General features: G+C 38.1%; 1 protein-coding gene across 23 annotated transcripts in view; it reads right to left on the reverse strand.

The window, feature by feature from the left end:
• Positions 1 to 2,175: 2,175 nt before the first annotated feature.
• MAPK8 (mitogen-activated protein kinase 8) overlaps positions 2,176 to 20,323 on the reverse strand; it is a 100,077-nt gene continuing 81,929 nt past the window's right edge. For 10 of the 23 annotated variants that reach the window (XM_070493390.1, XM_044759545.2, XM_070493409.1 and 7 more), the window contains 7 exons: positions 19,331 to 19,496; positions 15,722 to 15,793; positions 14,215 to 14,397; positions 13,795 to 13,919; positions 13,167 to 13,230; positions 10,184 to 10,261; positions 5,188 to 6,709 (listed from right to left, as the gene is read on the reverse strand). In XM_070493390.1, the coding sequence (XP_070349491.1) occupies positions 6,564 to 6,709; positions 10,184 to 10,261; positions 13,167 to 13,230; positions 13,795 to 13,919; positions 14,215 to 14,397; positions 15,722 to 15,793; positions 19,331 to 19,496 (834 nt within the window). In that variant the 3' untranslated portion in view covers positions 5,188 to 6,563. Of the gene's footprint in view, positions 6,715 to 10,183; positions 10,262 to 13,166; positions 13,231 to 13,794; positions 13,920 to 14,214; positions 14,398 to 15,721; positions 15,794 to 16,138; positions 16,211 to 19,330; positions 19,497 to 20,323 lie in introns of all 23 variants that reach the window. The other 13 variants (XM_070493450.1, XM_070493462.1, XM_044759563.2 and 10 more) reach the window with 6 other exon arrangements.

A 20,323-nucleotide genomic window follows, 5' to 3' on the forward strand; every position in this document is an offset into this window, starting at 1 on the left:
CACTTGCCCAAGATGACCCAAACTCCCATCCTGAGCTCAGGCCGACTCATGTCCAGAGGAGTCAGCAGATGGCACCCTCCCTGGGACCTGGTCTTGCCAAGGCACGTGTGCTTTCAGTTTCTCCCTTCTAACCTGTTCTGACCCCTTGGCCTCCCCCTTTTCTCCCAAGACATCATCATGATTTCCTGCCAACTTTTCAAGAGTACTTTTTACTACCGCTCCACCACTCACTCAGTCCTTAGCAGTCAGAACTACGCCCTCACCTGCCCAGGTAATTCTCTCTGAAAGTCTTACATACATTACATCCAACTGGAATCCCGTCTCTTTCCTCTGTCCACAAAATGACACTAAGGGAAACGGTGCAAGGGCCACACAAGCGGATGACACAGACCTCGTGAGGGAGGCGCCTACGCCAGAGAGGGCCACAGGCAGTCAGGGAGCAATCAAGCCTTTCCCCCGACGCCTGCAACGCTAAGCGGCAAGCTGATGCCATACCTGACATGTTCTGTCACAGACTCATCACACTGGAATGGACAAAGGGGAACACACATGGGATGCACTTCCCCTGCACAACTTCTTGTGTGCTGCCCAATCATTGGGGCTGAAACCTTCTCGCAGCCCCAAATGGCAACGTGGCCTCTGTGATGGCAACCTGAGTCCCGTTTCCCATTCTCTCCGTGCAAAAAGGACCTCAGCTCTCTCATCTCTCTCATGAGTATCTTTAGCTTCCCAGTCACCGATGTCCACTCCTCCAGTCTAACCAGACTTGCTCCCACTGTCAGTGACCCTCCTAAACACAGGTCTGGTCATATTACGCCTCTTCCTCACAGATGAGCTCCCACTGCCTTTAAAACGAAGACAATCCCTCCATGTTTAGTTCCCATCCTCCTCTTTCTGGTAGTCCCACACCCACGCCAGGCCATTCCTCGTCCCTTGCCCAGGCACACACTTTTGAACCTCCTTGCCTTCCCCCTATCCTGGGAACACCCTTCCTCTCCAAAGCTTCTTATTCCAAGGCTCAAAAAAGGCCTCCTCTGCAAAATCTTCCTCCTTTCCTCTCTCATCCCTCCTGCCCGTGTCCCTTCAGCGTGGTCCTTGCTCTTCCACACTACACTTATTTCCATTGGGCTGACTTGACCACGCCATGCACTTTTCTCTCCTCACTCCCAGCTTCCAACACAGCATCTTAGACATAGATACGCTCATTAACTGATGAAATTAAATGAAAGATGTTAGAAGCCTAACATTTAGAAAGCATATTTGAAGTATCTTTCAGTTTCAAATGAATTCCAGAGACATACTGGTGTATTAACTAAAAAAGCTAAAAAGAATTTTTTAAACCACAAAATCCAACAAATCAACATTCATTTATATAGAGTAATAAAGGACCTTTTAAGGAACAATACTGAAATAAGTGCACTATCTAGACAAGACCAAATTACTCCGTTTTATTCGGTATCACTGGGGTATTACGACTGGGTGGAGACTAACCCCACATTGTCTGCTCTGGCCACGCCGTCTCTGCCTGGTGGCCTCTCCCACACCACGATGCAGCAGGACGCTGTGGGCCGGCAAGCACCTCGGCTGATGGCGCAGTGGTCAGGTGAAGACCTGGCTGGGTCCCGTCCGCTCCTCAGAGCACAGAAGGATGAGTGCAGGTAAGGGTGGGGACGGTGGGCACGTAAGCTTACCTGGAGCAAGAGTTGAGCAAAACAGAGGAATGTCATCACACGAAGGCTGGACACACGCAGCGAGTGACCCTGACACCCGGCGGGCAGCCTGCCCACTACGGGCAAAGAGAATATACGCAGGGCAAAAGCCGGGAACACGCTCAAAGCCGAAATGCCCGCTTTGTTTTGAAACAGATCTTTTCTAAATATTTATTTTTGCCAAGTGGCCGTGACAGCCGCTCATATGGCTACCAAGAACTAGGTTAAGGCCATTGAAGAAAACTTCCTTTTTAGAAAAAAGTTTCTCTAGTGACTTCAAACACCAGAGGAGCGAGACTAGATAAACCAGAAAACCGGGGCAACAGTTTAGGCTCTTCACAATTAGTGTAAAACCCAAACCTAAGAAACCTGCCTAGTTCTACTCCCAATCCGTGGGAAATCTTAGAAACGCCTGCAGAAAAGTTCACCACAAATTTACGTTTTGTTTTCAATAAGAAACTCTTAATTTCATACCACTTTTTTCTTTTTTATTTAAAATATTATAACCATGAACATACTAGATAACATTGTTTACATTCCAGTGGTGTGTGTTTAATGACTAGGGCATGAATGATTGAAAACCACAGTAATGATCTCAGCATTCCCTACGAAGTGCCCCATTTCGTTTTGTCTAGAGGAGAGGAGAGGGGGACAAAACACAGGACGGGGACAGGGACGGAGGAGGAACGGCGTCACAAGGAGAAAAGCAAACGTCAACTCTCATCCTGAGGGTTTCAGGGTTTAAAACCTATTGAACTGCAATGAGAAAGGAGATGTCACAGTCCAGGAAGACAGCTAGTTCAGTTTAACTTCATCATTCGGCTAAAAGATTAAGAGCTTCTCAAAAATATACCAAATATCGGGCCTACAAAAGTAATTTATTTCTTCGTAAAATTTACTAAGATTTATTCCTTTTGCAAAATGTAAAGAATGGACTGATATCATGAGCAGGTTCCTACTTACAAAAACAGACAGTAATAATGTGCAACGAGCACAGCTAACACAATTTTCCCAGATATATACTGACAGAGTTTCCATGTGAGTCTCTCTTACCGAGGCAAGGGGTTTCTTTTACATACTTTCCGGTATTGTGTCGACAGTGGCTATAAAGTATTGAACACACATTTATAATTCACACTCAGTAAAGATCTAACAGGAAGGGCAACAGCTCACTTGGGAAAGCATAGAAAATTAGTGTGAGGTAGTTCAATAAAAACCTAGTTTAATTTGTCAGTTACTGTGAGAACAGAACATTGTGCAAAACTAATCCACAGGTAACAGTTCTCAAAAGTTTCAGTAACGAAGAGAATCTAAACCAGAAACAGCCAGAAAGTGTGACTCTTACTAGACTCTCCTTAAGAGCACTTCACTAAGAGCAGTTAGTTTGAAATTCATCAGGACGTTTGTTTTCCTTAAGTTTTCCAATCATACCCCAAACTACACATTCCTGCTTCAATGCCCTTTACCTCTTCATCTTTCTTGCTACTAAGGAAAAATGAGTTTCCTCTGACTCAGGAAAAACCTAAGCGAGATCAGGAGAAGGACAACACATACTAACATGTAAAGGACACGGAGGCCACATTTGGGAGGGCCGCTAATGACAGAACGGTGGTGTCTGGTTTTTCTACCGGTAAGAGAAGTTTACTGGGGTCATGGGGCTTCATGCATTCACTCTACAGCTAATGAGTGGCTAATGGACAACACCCACAAACAAACTACAACAGTACTTTTGAAAAGAGACTATGTCTTTACCTCAAAGTGTTGTGCAGGCTTGTGCCTAGGCAACACTGAGTAGTTAGGTCTTCACATGTGTAGCACACACTGGCCGATAGTGTAGACCAAACCTTCTCTGCAACCCCAAAACAGCTGCACCGCCTGCTGCTCACCTCACTACATCACTATCAGACACGGATGGCCTCTTCACCTTTATCTTTTTAGAAAACACAGCAGGACTGGCATGGAGAGAATAACAAAAGGGCGTACAGGAAAGCGTGCTGCACTACATACAATCACGCTTCTCCGTCTTGTTAAGGGGGCTGTGTGGCAGCCTTCTCATTTAAGAGGCTGGCATTTCTCTCAGGAAGTCTGGCGTGAATGCACAGTGTCTTTATCAACTTGCAAGAGTGCATACCCGGAACAACCAGCAGCCGCGGGCGTGTGACAAAATGAGAAATGTTCAGCAAACAGTATGCAAGAGTTGAGATGCTCCATTTATGTATATTATAATTAAGCAATCCCAACAACACGATCATTTCACAAATGGTCAGTACACACTAGAGGGTAACAGAATAGTAACCAGGAAGAAATATGTATAAGGAATTAGTGTCTCTTTCCTAATCTATTAAGTTGAATAATAAATCTTGGTCAAAATAATTTTCTAACAGTAAGACAATGGGTATATTAAGCATAGAAAGTTGAAAAACCAAAGTTCTAAGATAAGCAGATGGCTTTACATAAGTACTGCTTGACAGAAATCTTACTTGTAATTTCTCTTTAAAAAAGAAAACACAAATGTTTAAGATGTCTTAAAGGTTCAAAAAGCTTCTAAAATAACAAGAACTAGTATATCTTTAGCTTAACAGATTTAAGAGAAGAGAGAAAGTTGTACTTAGATACTGCATTTTAAAAGCCAAGGGCACGCGACATTTAACAAACAGACTTTGTTTTCAGGATATAATTTGTTAAGTATTTTAGTCTACATTAATAAGAGTTTGTTTTATCTGAATCAACTGAAACATGCTGGTTGGCAAGTGGGAGCTGGCATTTACAACAAACCATACAGTAAGAACATCTGCTTTTCCTTGCTTAACCGAAATCTGTATCAATAGAGACGGCTTATCTGCAATCAAACATAAAATATGGGAATCTCCTGAAAGCACGTCAGTTGTTAAAGTGCAATGGTGAAATAATCTATCCTGGGGAAAATAAAGCTAATTAACTGTCAAACTAATATAAACTAGGAACACGCTCATGCTCAAATTTCTGCTGAAATCATAAACCCAATCTTGTTTCTATAATTCAAGAGGTGTGACCGTCTCAAAACTCTAATTTGCCCAAAATTAACACATCATGTTGTACGAGTAGAAAAGGGCTTGGTAAAAAGGCCGACAACTTTCAAAGAGGCTAGAAATCGTGACTTTAAACCATCAAAAACAAACTTGCGATTTCAAAGCATATAAAAAGGTTAATGTATTCTAATCCTAAATATTGCACATTAACAATGACCTAAAGTATCTTACTCAAAAGGAACTTCGCACTAAATATACAAACAACATGCCAAGCAAACTTTCAGACACTGCATGTCGAGCTGCGCCAGCTCTTGCTCCTGTTGGTCGTTAGTTCCAGCGGGCTCTCTGCCTGGAACCTTGTCGCTTATTATTTAAGTATGCATTTCCCAGTTCATTACATGGAATCCCTCTTGTTCCAAAAATAACAAAAGGTGCCTGGGGCATTACAGACAATATATTTCAGAGATAAGGAGACTTCAATGACATTTTACTTAAGAAAGATTCAGTTATAGAGAAATAATTCTGCAGATATAAAATGTAAACAGTTAACATACACTTGTCAGGAGCAGCACCATTCTTACCCTACTCAACATCCACAGTGCATGTTTTATCGAAAATCAGATATAAAAAACAAAAGACTCCGACTAAATAACCATCACTTATGCCTGCTCTGCTCAATGTGAAGAAACAGTCCTTAGAAAATGATATCCTATATATGGCTGTGTGCTACTATTTTCAGATGAACGGTATATTGCTCATTTGATAATCACCTACAGAAATCGAAGTAGGCTTTGAAACCTCCCGACAGCTAGTGTGAATAGGACTATGCTACAGGTAAGACAAAATGGCCAGAAACACCTTGAGAACTGGTGCTCAGCTGACACTCTAATAGGAAACCAGAAAGGTTTGAGGGCCGGAGGCTGCAGGAAAGGGAAAGACCAGACTCTAGACCACTGCTGGGACCTGCAGCCTAGATTAACTCAGTGTGTACAAAAACAGGCTCATGGCTAGTAGAAGTGAACCATCTGTTTATTTGCATTGAAATGTATTATTCATGAAGAATCCTCTTGACCTTATGTGATCGTAAGCTTTGAGCATGCCACAAACTGCAGAAAACACCAGATTGTTTTTACTTTACTTTTTTTGTGGGGGGGATGGGAGGGTGGTGGTAGACACCCAGCATCCTCAAAGACATGCTCTGAGTTATTCTGCCATTTAGACGATGGGGCTTTGCCAAAATTCAGGTAGGATTACCTACTAATTGTTATAACTAAATTAGGATTGGCAAGTAGCAAATATTGGAGGTTTTTTAACACGTTCATCATTTACAGTAGTTATTCCTGAATATAACTGGCTATGGGTTATTTTCCCTCACTCCTCTGGGGTTATTTCATTGATAAGCACATAACCCTGAAGGATAGCATCATGAACAAAACATCTGAAATAAATTCTAATAAAAAAACTATAAAAGTCTTAAATAATTCATGATATAGGCAAGTCACCACATAATAGTTGCTTTGATAAACAAAATCTTACAAATTCAGTAAAAAAAAAATCAGCAGCATAAGATAAAGCAAATATGCAAAAATTTTAAACCATGATAAAATAATTAGGTTTACATTATACAGTTAATTACAGCAAAAATACAATACAGTTTTGTTTTAAAACACAACTTAAGTTTTAAATTACATCACTTGAAATTAAAAAAAAATAAACTATTTACTACAAAATGAATTCTACATTTTTGAAAAATCACTCAAAAATAAGACCACTGAATTGTTTTCAAAGAAGTTCTATCAATGACTAAACGACTCCCCACCCCTCCCACCCCCCAAGGCCCAAGTAGTCATCTACAGCAGCCCAGAGGTCCAGCAGATGCTTCAAGACTGCTGTCTGTATCCGAGGCCAAAGTTGGATCTGTCGACATTGAAGACACATCATTGACAGACGATGATGACGATGGATGCTGAGAGCCATTGATCACTGCTGCACCTGTGCTATGAGAAACAAAACAGCAAATCAGTTGCAGACAGAGTTGCAGACCGAGCTACTGGTACTGTACTGACTACCCTCAGTGGTCAATAATTTTTCTCTTGGCTTTGAAAGCCTCACCAATAATAATCACAAGTGATAGGCAACACTAATTCACAAACACTTTTCATTGCAAGTTATGATAAAGAGAATTCAGAAAACGTCTGGAAACCTGGAGTGCTACCCTTCCACGAATTTGTTTTTCAGTTCAAGACAAGAACTGTTAAGTTCAAGACACACTTAGAAATGGTCCTACCGCAAGATTCATGAATTGAGTTCAGGTTGTGTGTGAATAATACTGATAAAACATGCAAAACTACCTGTATTGCATCTTGTTGGAGAGAGAATCTCAAAAGGGATGTATAATTCAAAAAGTTAAAAACTACTGCCCTAATAAAAACAGATTTGTGATATCTTCTCAAGGTAAAGTCCAAACAATACTTCTGGTACACTTGCTTTAAAGTAAAAGCCAAAACAAAGACAAAGTCATTTTAATTGGAAGAGCCTTCAGTTCAAGGGCCCCAGTTTACATAGGTTACAGGACTTGCCACAGTCACACAAGTGTCCTAGTTAGGTAAACAGAGGTCTTGTTATTTCTATTCTAATAAATACTTGATAAGGTAAGTATGGATTTATTAAACAGATAAAGTAGGGGAAGACTGTATCCCTTACTCGAAGTACAGCCTAACAAACATTTCCTGGATTTTAAAAAGTAACAGGACTCCTTAACCTACAGAGAAATCCTCTCACGGGGTCGGACCAGGAAGGGGGAGGGAATGACATGGGGAGTGGGAGAGGCGGAGATGTTACAGGTGATTCAGGCACTAGGTGATTCATGAACTACTTAATCACTACATTAAGGGTGAATCCAAATTTGAGTATGTTAAATAACGCAAGTTATACAAAAGTTCTTAAGAACACATTTACAGAACAATGGTTTCCAAACTGAGCAAAAAGAATGTCTGGGGTGAGTTTCAGGTATCCATCAGAGCGAAAACTAAGCAGGCTGAAAGCCACTGCTCCAGAACCCAGCATCTCAGCATCTGAAACTCCCCCTCCCTTCTGTCCCATGACGAGCAATAAAAACACTACAGAATAAAAGGTCCTCTGAGAGCCTGCCTTCAGAGGCAACAAGGAAAACAGCCGGGGCAGTGGGAACAGGCAAATCTTCAGGGCACTGGGGAGGGCCCTGGGAGACAGAAAGGAAAGAAACCACCAGAAATAGAGCAGGCGATGGGAGGTGAAATGGGAAAGGAAAGCAGACTGAGCCCTTCAAGACTGACAGGAGGGAGGACAAGGAGAAAGGAAATCGACCTTCTAGACCCAGGAAAGGTCCTGCAGGCTCCCAGACGAAGGGAAACGAAGATACTACACTTTCTTAAGTTCAACCCATATAGAATATGCCTGTCTTGATCGTATGATACCATGGCTAGACTCAAAGACCTGCAGTGAAACATTCAAATCATGAAAGGGTTCCGCCATATATACTTTCTCATGCGTCTAGTTTTTAATCCAAATTTCATTTTCTCCAGATTTCTTAATCTGATAGAAATTAGCTTTTAAATGTACCATAATTACATAGTTAACTTTTTAATCTGAAAATCAAATACCTAAGAAAACACTTGATTTTTCTGAACTTGAAAGCAACATGGCAAATTCGCAAATATCTGAATGACCAATAATATAATAAAAAAATCCTTAATTTCAGGTATACGGGTCACCTCCGTCTCACGTGAGTCTCTACACACTCAAAGGCATGCAAAGTCATTTTGATACTAGCCAAACCAAAATAAAGATAGGAAGGCAATTCGTAGGAAAAATAATATATTTTATTTTTTAAAATCAAGTCAAAATGGTATTGCGATGATCTGATATTTTGATTTGTCAAAGACTGCTCCTTTGTTTTTGCATATAATCAAGAACTGAGTATTTCTTTAACAGCTTAATTTACTAATACTCTTCTTTGTAAGCTATAAGTGAGAACCCAGAAAATGTCTAGAAATCTGCAGTCCTATCCTTTCCACTGAATTATTTTGTAACCGTAGTCAAATGTTGTTTGGGATCCAAATTTTTCACTTATAAATTAAGAACAAATCCTGCTGCTCTATCTATCTCAGGAGCTTATTAAGTTTACTCAAACACTGGACACTCAGAAGGTGCCACTCCCTAGACAGTATGCTCAAGTATGAAACTCTCCCAAATAAGGGACTTCTCAAATGCCACTCCAGCCTCTATCATGAACAATTCAGCTATCCTACTGCTGTACAGCAACACAAAGCTCATTAATTATTCAGTTATTAACGCATTTATAATACAGCTTTTTTCCCAACTAAATTGTAGGTAAAAGCTGTTGAGATCAATTTATATTTTCAACAGGATCTACATAATTTGGAAGACTGCATTCCTAATCAAAAATTTAAAAAACAAAAAAATTTAAATTTCTAAAATATAACCCAAAAAGTCACAGGAAGCTACAAAAATTATCTAAACAAATATATGATTATAGTACAACAAAATGGGCATCTGAAACTACAGTTAAAATCTTACCCATGAACAAGATGTTAGATATATCCAATTTTTTTCTTAGACTATAGAAAAGTTTTAAAGAAATAATTAAAATGACACAGTTTTACTCAAATTTCAAGACCTATTTGTTGAAACACTACTCAGCCTTCAAGGCTCAGTTCCTATTTCACCTCTGCCATCCAAGTGTCTTAAGCTCTGAAGCCACAAGTCTGCGCCAGCCAGAGGCCTCCACGAGATGCTGGGAAACCACGCCCTCTGAAGTGACTACAAGTGCCTAAACCACCAGTGTCTGTCATGCAGCGTCTACTTCATATGTACATGTACCTGCCATTCAACTTTGCCCCTCAATTCTTTATGCTTTTACAAGTACTAAAATTAAACATAACATGAGCTTATCATATAAGAAAACGTTTATCTCCCGCAAACCAGTTTTCTTCTTAGAGACAGAACACTTTCTAATGGCAGTTTTAATGTTACTGCCTTAGTTCAACAAATCAAAAAATACCAAAGTGAGAAAGATGGTAACCTGGATTTTGCAATGAAACTTTATTTATTCAAAGTAAAGACTATTAAAATCATAGAAGGTAAGTATATTAAACTGAGAAATTTCTTCTTTAAACACAACGCCAACAGAAAAAGGTTTTAAATTTCTGTTCTTCAATGGCATGTGAGCATCATAAGAAAAGATGTGTGTTTTATGATGTCAGTTCCTGAAATATTAGCATGACGTACGGGTACAACAGTGTACCAGTGCTTTCAAACTTAACCACCCAAATTGTATTCCTTACACTCAGTAAACTTTGAATAATAATGGTAATAAACATGGCAAGAACTGCAGGGTTCAGGCCACTGAAGATTATAACACAAGAAGTCAACCGCAACCTTAACCAAGCTCATATTGTAACCAACCTAAAGGAGAGGGCTGCCCCCGTATAACTCCATTCTTGGTTCTCTCCTCCAAGTCCATAACTTCCTTGTATATCAATTCTGAAAAAGAGGTGCACAAAACAAACTTTTCAAAGTCTGACAGCCAATCTCACGAGATACAGATGTTTTAAGTAAAACATTTTTACACACATTACTTTGAATAGTGTCCTTACAATGGCAGAGGGTCCTTAAGTGTCAGCCTAAGATTCAAGGTGCTAATAATAATTCCTTGATCCTCAACCATGAATGATACATTGAACGAAACAAAATCTCTGCTGTAACCAATGTTCCTAAAGTCAGACTAAGGACAGAGCTGGTAACAGTTAGCTTTACCTTCTGACTTCACCAGCACTTTGTACTACGCCCTATCACACCACACATCATTCTGTACCACAAACGCTTGCTTAATTTTGTCTCAGTGAGGGCATGAGTCACATCTGTCTTATTAACTCCTATTTCCTAAGCCCTAACATAGTACCTGGTACATCGCAGGTGCTTATTACTTAGATACCTGTTAAAAGATTTAAGTGCAAGAGTGTGTGGAAGCTTCTTTAATCAGAATGGAATACAAATACATTTTTATTAAAGGAAGCTTCAACTCCTTATAAATTGAAGCATGACATGCTGTCACTGTCAAGCTTTCTCCATGGGAACCCTACTCTTTGACTAGGCTTCTGGACAGTGGGGGGCCTGCTGTGAGGACTGTTCCAACTGAAGAGACAGCCCAGGGGCTGCCCCGCTGGAGCATGCGCTCCTGCCTCATATTCTTCTAAGTGATCTAACGTAAAGTGTGATGCACCTTGTGAGTCTGAATGTCTACTCGAGAAGAACCTTCTAGTGGATACTACATCGTCATTATTCATCTTCTTTCAGTCATGGAATTCTCTGAGAATTGCATAAAAGCAACGAACCCTCCTCTGAGAAAAAAGGTACAAGAAAAAAATGTTGTGCAGAATGTCAAGAAGTCTGCGTATTCTTCAAACTTCTGATAGAGTCTCTGATTACAGGGGATGACAACATCGACGAAGGCAATAAGGTAGACAAGTGGATATGTTGGAATGAACAGGAACTAGAGACACCTAAGTTTGCTTGCTATGGTAACCTCCTTGGGCTTGGAAGGAGAAACAGGAAGTCTTGATGGAGGAGAGAATGGGAGATGTTTTTCTTCAAAGAAACAAAACGGAATGATAGGCATTGCAGATAGGAGGACTAAAAAAAAGAGAAGAGAGAAAACAGCACCCCTTTGTGAAAAGGGATTAAGGCAGAAGAACCAAAGCTAATTAGGAGAACTAACTAGACAAAGTAATCTGTAGCTAATGGCTTTGGCAATGGATTTTTCTTTCTGTTATGATAAAACTCTTAAGCAGATCTTGTAAAAGGCAGTTTGTGGGTGATTACTGAACTGCACTTGGGGCTAGGAGAAAAAGATACAGAATAAAGGTAAACATGTTCAGAGTAACCAAAAATCTCAGATCTATCTATCCTTATACAAAGGAAAATACTATGTTTCACTGACTTTAAGATGTGCTTTTTTCACAGTTTAGTATCTGAAATTGGGCTGCATCTTATCAATCACGCAGTGTAACTGGCAGTGTTTTCTCTTAGTGGTACATAATGATGTGTTTTACAATTGGTGGCCTTTTAAGAGTTCATGAAACACCATAACTGTCTATTGTAAACGTAATGATATATAAAAATATCAGGTTAGATATGTTAATACATACTCTGGTTCTCAGTAATAATACCCTTGTATGTTACTTATTACATATACAGATGCACTAGGTTCTTGCCAGTCCTATCATTCCGGTGGGCTCCACAGAATCTAACTATATGTCTTCCAAAGTCAACTCAGAGAAAACTGATCTCAGGTTACCCCTCAGAAGAAAGAATCAAATTCATTCCTCCCATTAAATTTACAGATGGATTATCTGTTCAGGTTTATAGCTCACCAGCCTTCCAAGTATTTAGGCACCTAGCTCTTAATAACATGCCTTCTCTCCATTTTAAGATTAGGTGAACAAGGGGGTCAAGTGACTTGCCCAAAGTCACATAGCTACAAAAGTGGTCAAAACACTAAATGACAATACCACAAATGGAGGTAAACAGAACCTAAAAATTACCTGGCCCAAATGTCCCAGGGAATCTTCTAAAGAAAGAGATATTTTAACATTTCCATGACTATCCAAGCATTATTAATGTTCAACCACATTCTCAAAATAAAATAAAACTACTATATTAGATTTGCAAAGATTAAAACTTAACTCACTCTGTTGGTGAGGGTAGGGGTAACGGAGACATTCCTACACAATGCTGATGGGCAGTGTAAACTGCTAGAATTTCTTTTAAGAGTAGTTAGGAAATAATTTAAAAATATCCTTCGGCCTGGCAAATCTTCTTGTAGGGTTGTTCTTACAGGCATGTTCTCACACATGCACAAGAACATTATAGAGTTGCTTGTAACAATAAGAGACTGGACACAACTTAAACGCTCTTCAAGAGGGAACTGGATATAGATCCTGTGACACAGCCACACAACAGAACACTAACCAGCTATTAAACAAATGAGCCAGATACGTGGAGAGAGAGAGAAGAATCTCTAAGACGTGATTATACCAACAGAGCAAGTGTGCACAGTATAAAACCATTTGTGATTAAAACAGGGTGGGAGGGGACAAGGGAGAGACACTAAACACACTTGTATACTTGTAGACTATGGAAGAACATAAAAATTCCAGAAAGCGCTAAATGTGTCTGTGTCTGGGGTGGGGAACATGAGAGATCAGGATTAAGTCAGGGAGGGAAGGAGACTTAATTTCTACTTTTGTAAAAATATTAACAATCACATTACCAAACATCACTTACGAATAATAGGAAATATCTATAATTTCCCTAAAATGATGAATAAATCCACATAAAAACCCAGAAGCTCTTTCAGCTTCCCCTCTAAGAAGCTGGTAAGTGTTACCTTTCCACTCTTCTATCGTGTGTTCCCTTTCATCTAACTGCTTGTCAGGTATCTTTGGTGGTGGCTGAAAAACATAAGGCAACAAGAATTGTCAGTGTACTGGCAGTCTATAAACTCTCATAATTATCTGAAATATTAGCCAGACAGAAGGCTTGTAAAAATACAGCGTAGACCAAGACTGATCCATCATCAACCATCTTCTTACGTAGAGAGATGAGTTTTGAAAGATTCCTTCATGACAGAAAAAAGACTTTAAGTTTGTCTTTCTTTTCTTCCAGTTTTTGAAATTGCCACATTTTGTTTGTATCACAGAATTGTGCTATGCATTGGACACACTAATTTGTTTTATAGCTAAATTAGGATGTTTTCTGAAAGCACTCCACACTGTAGCTCATCAGATCAGCTATCAAGGAAAGAAGGCAAGAAACAGTGGGAGGTAATTTTATTTTGTATCAAAGGTGCTTAGATGTGCTCATGAACTTAAGGTACTTTTCATGTAAAAACAGTGAAAGGCCATCATCATTTATCTATATTTTAATTTAAAATTAAAAAGCTGCCTCCAAAACCTAACTTTGATTCTAACTCTGAGAGTACAATACATTCTTCAAACATTAAGAAAAGAACTTACAGCTTCTGCTTCCGAAGGGTCATACCAGACATTGATATACGGGTGCTGGAGCGCTTCATCCACAGAGATCCTTTTAGACGCGTCAATCACCAGCATTTTGGATAATAAATCCCTTGCCTGACTGGCTGCAAAAATAATGACGTTAATGTGCACGCATTTCACGAAGGTTTTCAAATTATTAACAAATTTTAGAAACTTGAAATTATCATTTACTAAAAAGTATATGTTTCAAGAAAAACAGATTTTGCTATAAAATCAGGTCATATATATGATTAAAAAACATAAAATTACAGAAAAAAATAACTAAAACCTCACTTCGTTCCGCCACCCAGAGATAACTTTGGGTTATGTTTCATAAGAACATGGACACATACGCACACACACCAAATGGAGTTAAATATATATATTTATAAAAAGTACCTTTAAGTTTGTTGTGTTCTGAGTCAGCTGGGAAAAGTACATCAGGGAAGAGTTTCTCAAAGCTATATCCAGCATATTTAGGTCTGTTTTCGACATAAGTCCTTACTGTTGGCTGTAGTTTCTTCATGAATTCAGGACATGGTGTTCCAAGCTGTTCGATAACTTTATTCCACTGATCAATATCTAATAGCAAGTAGCTAAGAAAAATACTCTGTATCTAATGTTCAACACATTAGTCACGTTCATATTAAAATAATAAGAAAATGGCAATTTAAAAAATCCTAAGAAGGAATGTGGCAGCTATAAATCTTGTATCTTACAGGCACCTTGCAAAAGGCAATGACTGTAGGTGGACAGAAAGGATCAATAAACAAACTTTGTTAATCTTGCTTATTGTGTGTGTGTGTCTGCTAATACTGATTTTATCATAAAAATAGAAGCTTAAAGTCACAAATTGTAAATACAAATGATAAGTGACTCAAACAATAATGACAATTACTACCCATAGGGACTCTAAACGTAAACTGTACACAATTCTAGAATACAAACTTAACCTTTTTTCCCAGCTTATCAGAAAATGTAAATGCATTTCCTAGAGGCTAAGAAATATTTCTTATAATCTGCCCTGCTTTTTTGAGCTTTCTATACTAACGGAAAATAAGTAGTAGCAATAAAAATGATGGCTTTTCTTTCGCTATTCTTTGTTTAGCTTAGGTTAATAAGATTTTTTTAAGGTTCTGAACCTTTTAGGAAAATGATCCCGTATTGCTGTAAGTTGTAAGGTTAGGATTCCCTGGTCTCCTTCCTCCTGGACTTTACGCTCCAAGTCTTCCCTGCAGATTGAGATCTCAAACTTCCTTACGGCCACCCAGTGAACATGGCTTCCCCACTCCTCCTCCAACACTTCTCAGCGTTACTGACTGATACACACATGACAGGTCACACTAATGTAAATATTAAAAACAGTCAGACGAACAAAAAGCATGAACCCAAATCTATTCATCACCATATAAAACTATTAACTGCTGAAATTCTCAGATGAGTATGTTATGTCGAGTAATGAGACAACAACCAAAAGACAGAAAATACACAGAACATTAACAAAAAAGGAGGTGGGGGGACAAAACAAAAGGATGACCAGAAGCAACAAACAATTCCAAAATTCATATTAAGTCCTAAGTACTTCTAGACTTACTCAAGTGAATAATTATTAGAAATTTTTAATGCAAGCCATGATGTTTGATTTAGGTTAAATAAATCAACTCAAAGCCAGCAAGTAATTGCAAATAATGAGCTTCAGCAGCTGTCAGAATTAACATATGAAACAATCAATAAATGAGGGAAAGGCAAGTCTATGTCAAATAGCAGGTGGTATTTTGAAAGAGTAATTTAACAATAATACATATTATTAGGGAGAGACAAAATACATTATACCTGACCAAGCTGAAGTGCTTTCATACATTTTTTGACCTTCAGAAACTACATTTTAGGCCAAAGATAAGGATACGATCTGTACCTGGGAACAAAACACCACCTTTGATCATTTCTCCCATGATGCACCCAACTGACCAAATGTCAACTGAAAACAAAATGCAATGACATTAACATAAAGATTTTGGTTAAAATAAAAAAAATATATAAACATCAAAAAAAAAAAAAAACGCACACCATGTATGCTTTAAAATTATAGAAAGCAGTATAAAATAAAGATGAGTGACAGTGAATGTGCTCTAACTACCAGCAGAGACTGTATGTCCTACTGCCAGATGCAGCCTACGGATAGTTCAGCTTCTTATCTCAGCAATTTTGGACTCTAACAGCCACAAAGAAACCCGCATGTGTGAACGCAGCACACTCGTTTCCTTAGAGGGCACGCGGAAGCGCAGCAGCTGGCTGTCAAACCGCTGCAGCAGCACAAGGATACAGTCCCTTCCTGGAAAGAGGATTTTGTGGCAAACCATTTCTCCCATAATGCACCCCACAGACCATAAATCCACTATGTTTGCAGCACAAAAGGAAAAGCAAAGCAAAAGGTCGTTAAAATCAAAGAAGCATAATATGACTGCATTATATACACAAAAAGAAAAAAGTGATTTGAACTTTAGCTAATGGAATAATTTAAAACAAAATATTTTTCAAAAGGCTTGATTCACAAAAGCAAACGTGAAGTGTGGCCTTTTAACTACATATCTAATTTTAAAGTGAGAGCTATGCACAGAAATCACATAATTTAAAAACCTATACATTTTGTCACTGAAAATTTGTTTATAAAACATGAAATAGAATCAAACACAAACTTTGTAAATAAGAGGGAAAATGTATACGAGGTAGCACAATTTAAGAAATAAAATCTTGATACTATTTTGAGGTTCAACTGTGCATTATACCCTCTCTTTAAGTCAAATAAAAGAAAAAAGCATGAGCAGAAACAATTTAGTATATTAAAATATTTAACAGAATATGTTTCTATGAATAATTACAGTTAAAAAGCTAATCTGAAGCTCTTCAGAAATTTTCAAACTGGATTTCATAAACTGATTCGAGAAGTGTTGTTTCTTCTGAATTGAAAGCCCGTTATTTTCTTGGCAACGTCACACTACATTTACCCAACTAATCCAAAATGAACAAATGCATACAGAGCAAACCAACACTCAATGAAGAAAACTTACTGAAAGATCTATTTTCAGATGTTTTCCACCTAAAGTTTATTAAGCCCATAAAACCAAGTGCTTTTGGTTTAAGAAGTTAGTTTTGGCTGGAGACAGGATGAAAACGCCCACAGATTTCTTATCTACAAAGAGTCTTATTTACTGACTTCATCAACTTTAAATGGGAGCTCTAATCAATGCTGAAAAGAATCTGCTAGACACAGAACCAGGCGATTTGGGGATCCCCACCTGTTTCATTAAAACTAACACACACCCTAACGTTTTGTATCTTTGGGTTTGAAAATCAGATAAGAGGAGGCTTGCAGTTTCATGGACGAGGGGAAGGATGAGCAATTCGAAAGGAAAGCCTTAGAAACTTAATTTGTTTTTGAAGTTTGAAGGCCCTAATTCTTTAAGAGCAAAAGAGGAAAAGGGCAGGAATGGATGCTGGAGAGAGAGATACACCCTTTATCCATGCTGAAGGACTTAGGAAATTAAAGCCTGTACTTTCTAATACGCTCACAAGGAGACTGCCAGTTCATTAGAGAATCTTAGGAGCTAAATTGGGAATATATTTTTGGAAATCCTTTGGAACTAAATTTTCTCTAAAATGTCATATTAAAATACATACAAATCTTTTTATATTATGGTATGACAATTTTCAAAGACAAAATTTTAGAGGAAAAGTTAATATTCATAAATCGATTCAGAGAAAAGTTTTTTCCAGGGTTTTCATTTTTGGCAAAACTCTAATACAATAATTTTCCCTAGAGATGTTATAGAGAGCTTTAGTTAAATCCAGGACACAACTTACGCAGGTAACCTTACAAAAAACCTATTTTTAAACAGATTTTGAAAGCTGCAAGCACAAGAGAAGATCCTGTCTGGGTCAGTGAAGACTTTCTCGGAACACAATGAGCCTGATTCATACACGAAACTAGCTTCAGAAGGTCTAACTGTTCAGTCTATGCACTTTAAATATATTCTGTTATATCACACTTTCCAAAAAGCTTTGAGGGAGCTTGTAATAAAAGATAGATAAAACAAAGTGTTAAAGCAGGTGGGGGTGGGGAGGAGCTGGGGGTGTGGGGTGTGTCACTAAAAGTTCTTATGTTTAACCTCACTGGCTAATGGAGTTATCGTGACGAAGTAGGACAATTGACTCAGTTTCCTGGGGCAAAGAAAAAAGGCACTAAGGTGATCTACGTAATTCTTACCTAAGACAGGAAAGCATGTCAATTCTTTATATATGACAGTTTTTCTTTGTGCTAATTTCTGGTAGAGAGCTATCTCCCAAGATCACATTTATGGGACACTGAGTGACACTATACAGTATCTGTGACAATAAGTGGTTTCACAGCAAATGCAAAAGTAACCTTCCTGCTGGTCACCTGAAGTATCAATTCTCAAAGAAAAAGAATGCATCTAATACTAAATCCAACCTACTGGATTCTACAGGGTATAAGACGTTTTTAGGTAGAGTAAGAAAAAAGAACAGCATGTTTATTTAAGAAGAATGATAGTAAATATTTAAAGCATTTTTTTTAATTAGCTCAGAAAAGGAAATTAAGCTAAAATCCTCAATGCTATATTTTATCAAAAAATCCTGCAAGTTGACTTAATACAGTTTCCTGACTCAGAGTGAAGTGCTGCTCCACATTCCTTGTGGAAAAAAACGTCTAGGTCTTTTTTCAGGGAGTATTTTGAATAAAGTTACTGCACTTAAAAAGTTATAGTTTAAGTCAACAAAATCCTATGCAGACTTATTCACTTCCTAAATGTCTGAGATCGAACAAAATTTCTTAAATTAAGTATAAACATATGTAAGTATAAAAGTTTTTTAAATTCATGAAATGCATGCCTGGTAATTTTCTTCAAGCTTAACTCTAAAGCTGATATATGTAAATATACTCACACATAATATCGTTTCTTTAAGGCTGGACACAATGCTTTGATGAAACACTTTTTCCTCCAAAAGGGCACCTTAATTAACTATCCATCAGCTTTGCAGAGGGGCCTTATAGTAGCTCTTAGAGTTTACACTAAGTGCTACTGCTATTAACTTTAGTTTCATGAGTTTGGAAATATGTGCAAATACCACTAAGGCAAACTAGGATTACTACTAAAGATCAACTGTCAGTCCAGTATAAACTTCCTTGAACCCATGCTAGAAATGCTCATTTTCAAGTTACAGGCAAGCAAATGGCATATATTTTGGCTCAGGGGCCATGGCAACAAATTCTTTATCCAAAGGTACTATTGATGGTTACGTATCTGTACTTAAACAAACAGGGGCCTCAAGCTTTTCCAAAGATTTATGACAAAATTCATACTTTCAACCTCTTGATAAACATTTCAAACAGTGATACACGTTTAACTCTACGCACTTCAGCTTAAATATTTACATAAGAAATCTGATAAAAGCAAATAAATCAGAACAGTATTTCAAGTAAATAGTGTTTGCTGACCGTTTTCTTTGTAGCCCATGCCTAGGATGACCTCAGGTGCTCTGTAGTAGCGAGTCACTACGTAAGGTGTCATCATAAAACTAGTTCCTGCAGTCCTGGCCAGTCCAAAGTCAAGAATCTTCAAAGTGCAGTCTGATTTTACTACTATATTACTGGGCTTTAAGTCCTTCAAAAAAGTAAAAATAAAAAATCACTGCTATGATACATGTAAGTATTTTGCAGTTCACAAGTTATCAGATCACCAGCAAAACAATTCATGCTAAGTGTTCATTTCCCTCACTAGAACTGGTATCACTACACAGAAACATCATAATAGGCAAAACTGACAAATTAGCTTATGGCATTTTAAATTTATGAATATACACAGTTATCAGACAAGTTAGTAATGTTTTACCTGCTAGAAATTATGATTAGCTAGAAATTTTTGGTAATAACTATTATGGCAAAAGAAAGAGAATCCTAAGTTAGCATTTATATTCACTTGTATACTGAATTATCAGCATTTAAAAAATCTCATTTTAAAGTCACAATGAGCTTTATATAGCTATTACAAATCAACAATGGGCCATTCTATGTCCATCCAAGCAAATGGCATTTGACCTTTGAAATGGGCAGACATTCAATTCTAAAAGACCGAAATAGTCACCATCAATCTTTCCATCACTGATCTCCCACACAAAATCACGCAAATTTGTTCATAAAATTTTTGTCTGCAGTAGAGATAGGACACCCTAGTCTTGTCGCCACAAATCCACACGATTACTTACTTTTGATGCTACTAAATAATGTCTTTGTGAAGAATTTTCCACTTAACCCTGACCTTAAGGATCTCTGCTATTGGATCATTAAAAGGAAGACAGCAGCATATGGCTGCACGTTCAACATACTTTGCCTGTTAGCTCTGCCGAATCCTATTATGAACCAAGAGACCAAGGAAAGCAAGCATATGTCCACAACACACATACAGTCCATTACTGGTACTGATGTGCAGTA

The sequence above is a fragment of the Equus asinus genome, chromosome 2 (genome assembly GCF_041296235.1).
Source record: "Equus asinus isolate D_3611 breed Donkey chromosome 2, EquAss-T2T_v2, whole genome shotgun sequence".
Taxonomy (NCBI): Eukaryota; Metazoa; Chordata; class Mammalia; order Perissodactyla; family Equidae; genus Equus; species Equus asinus.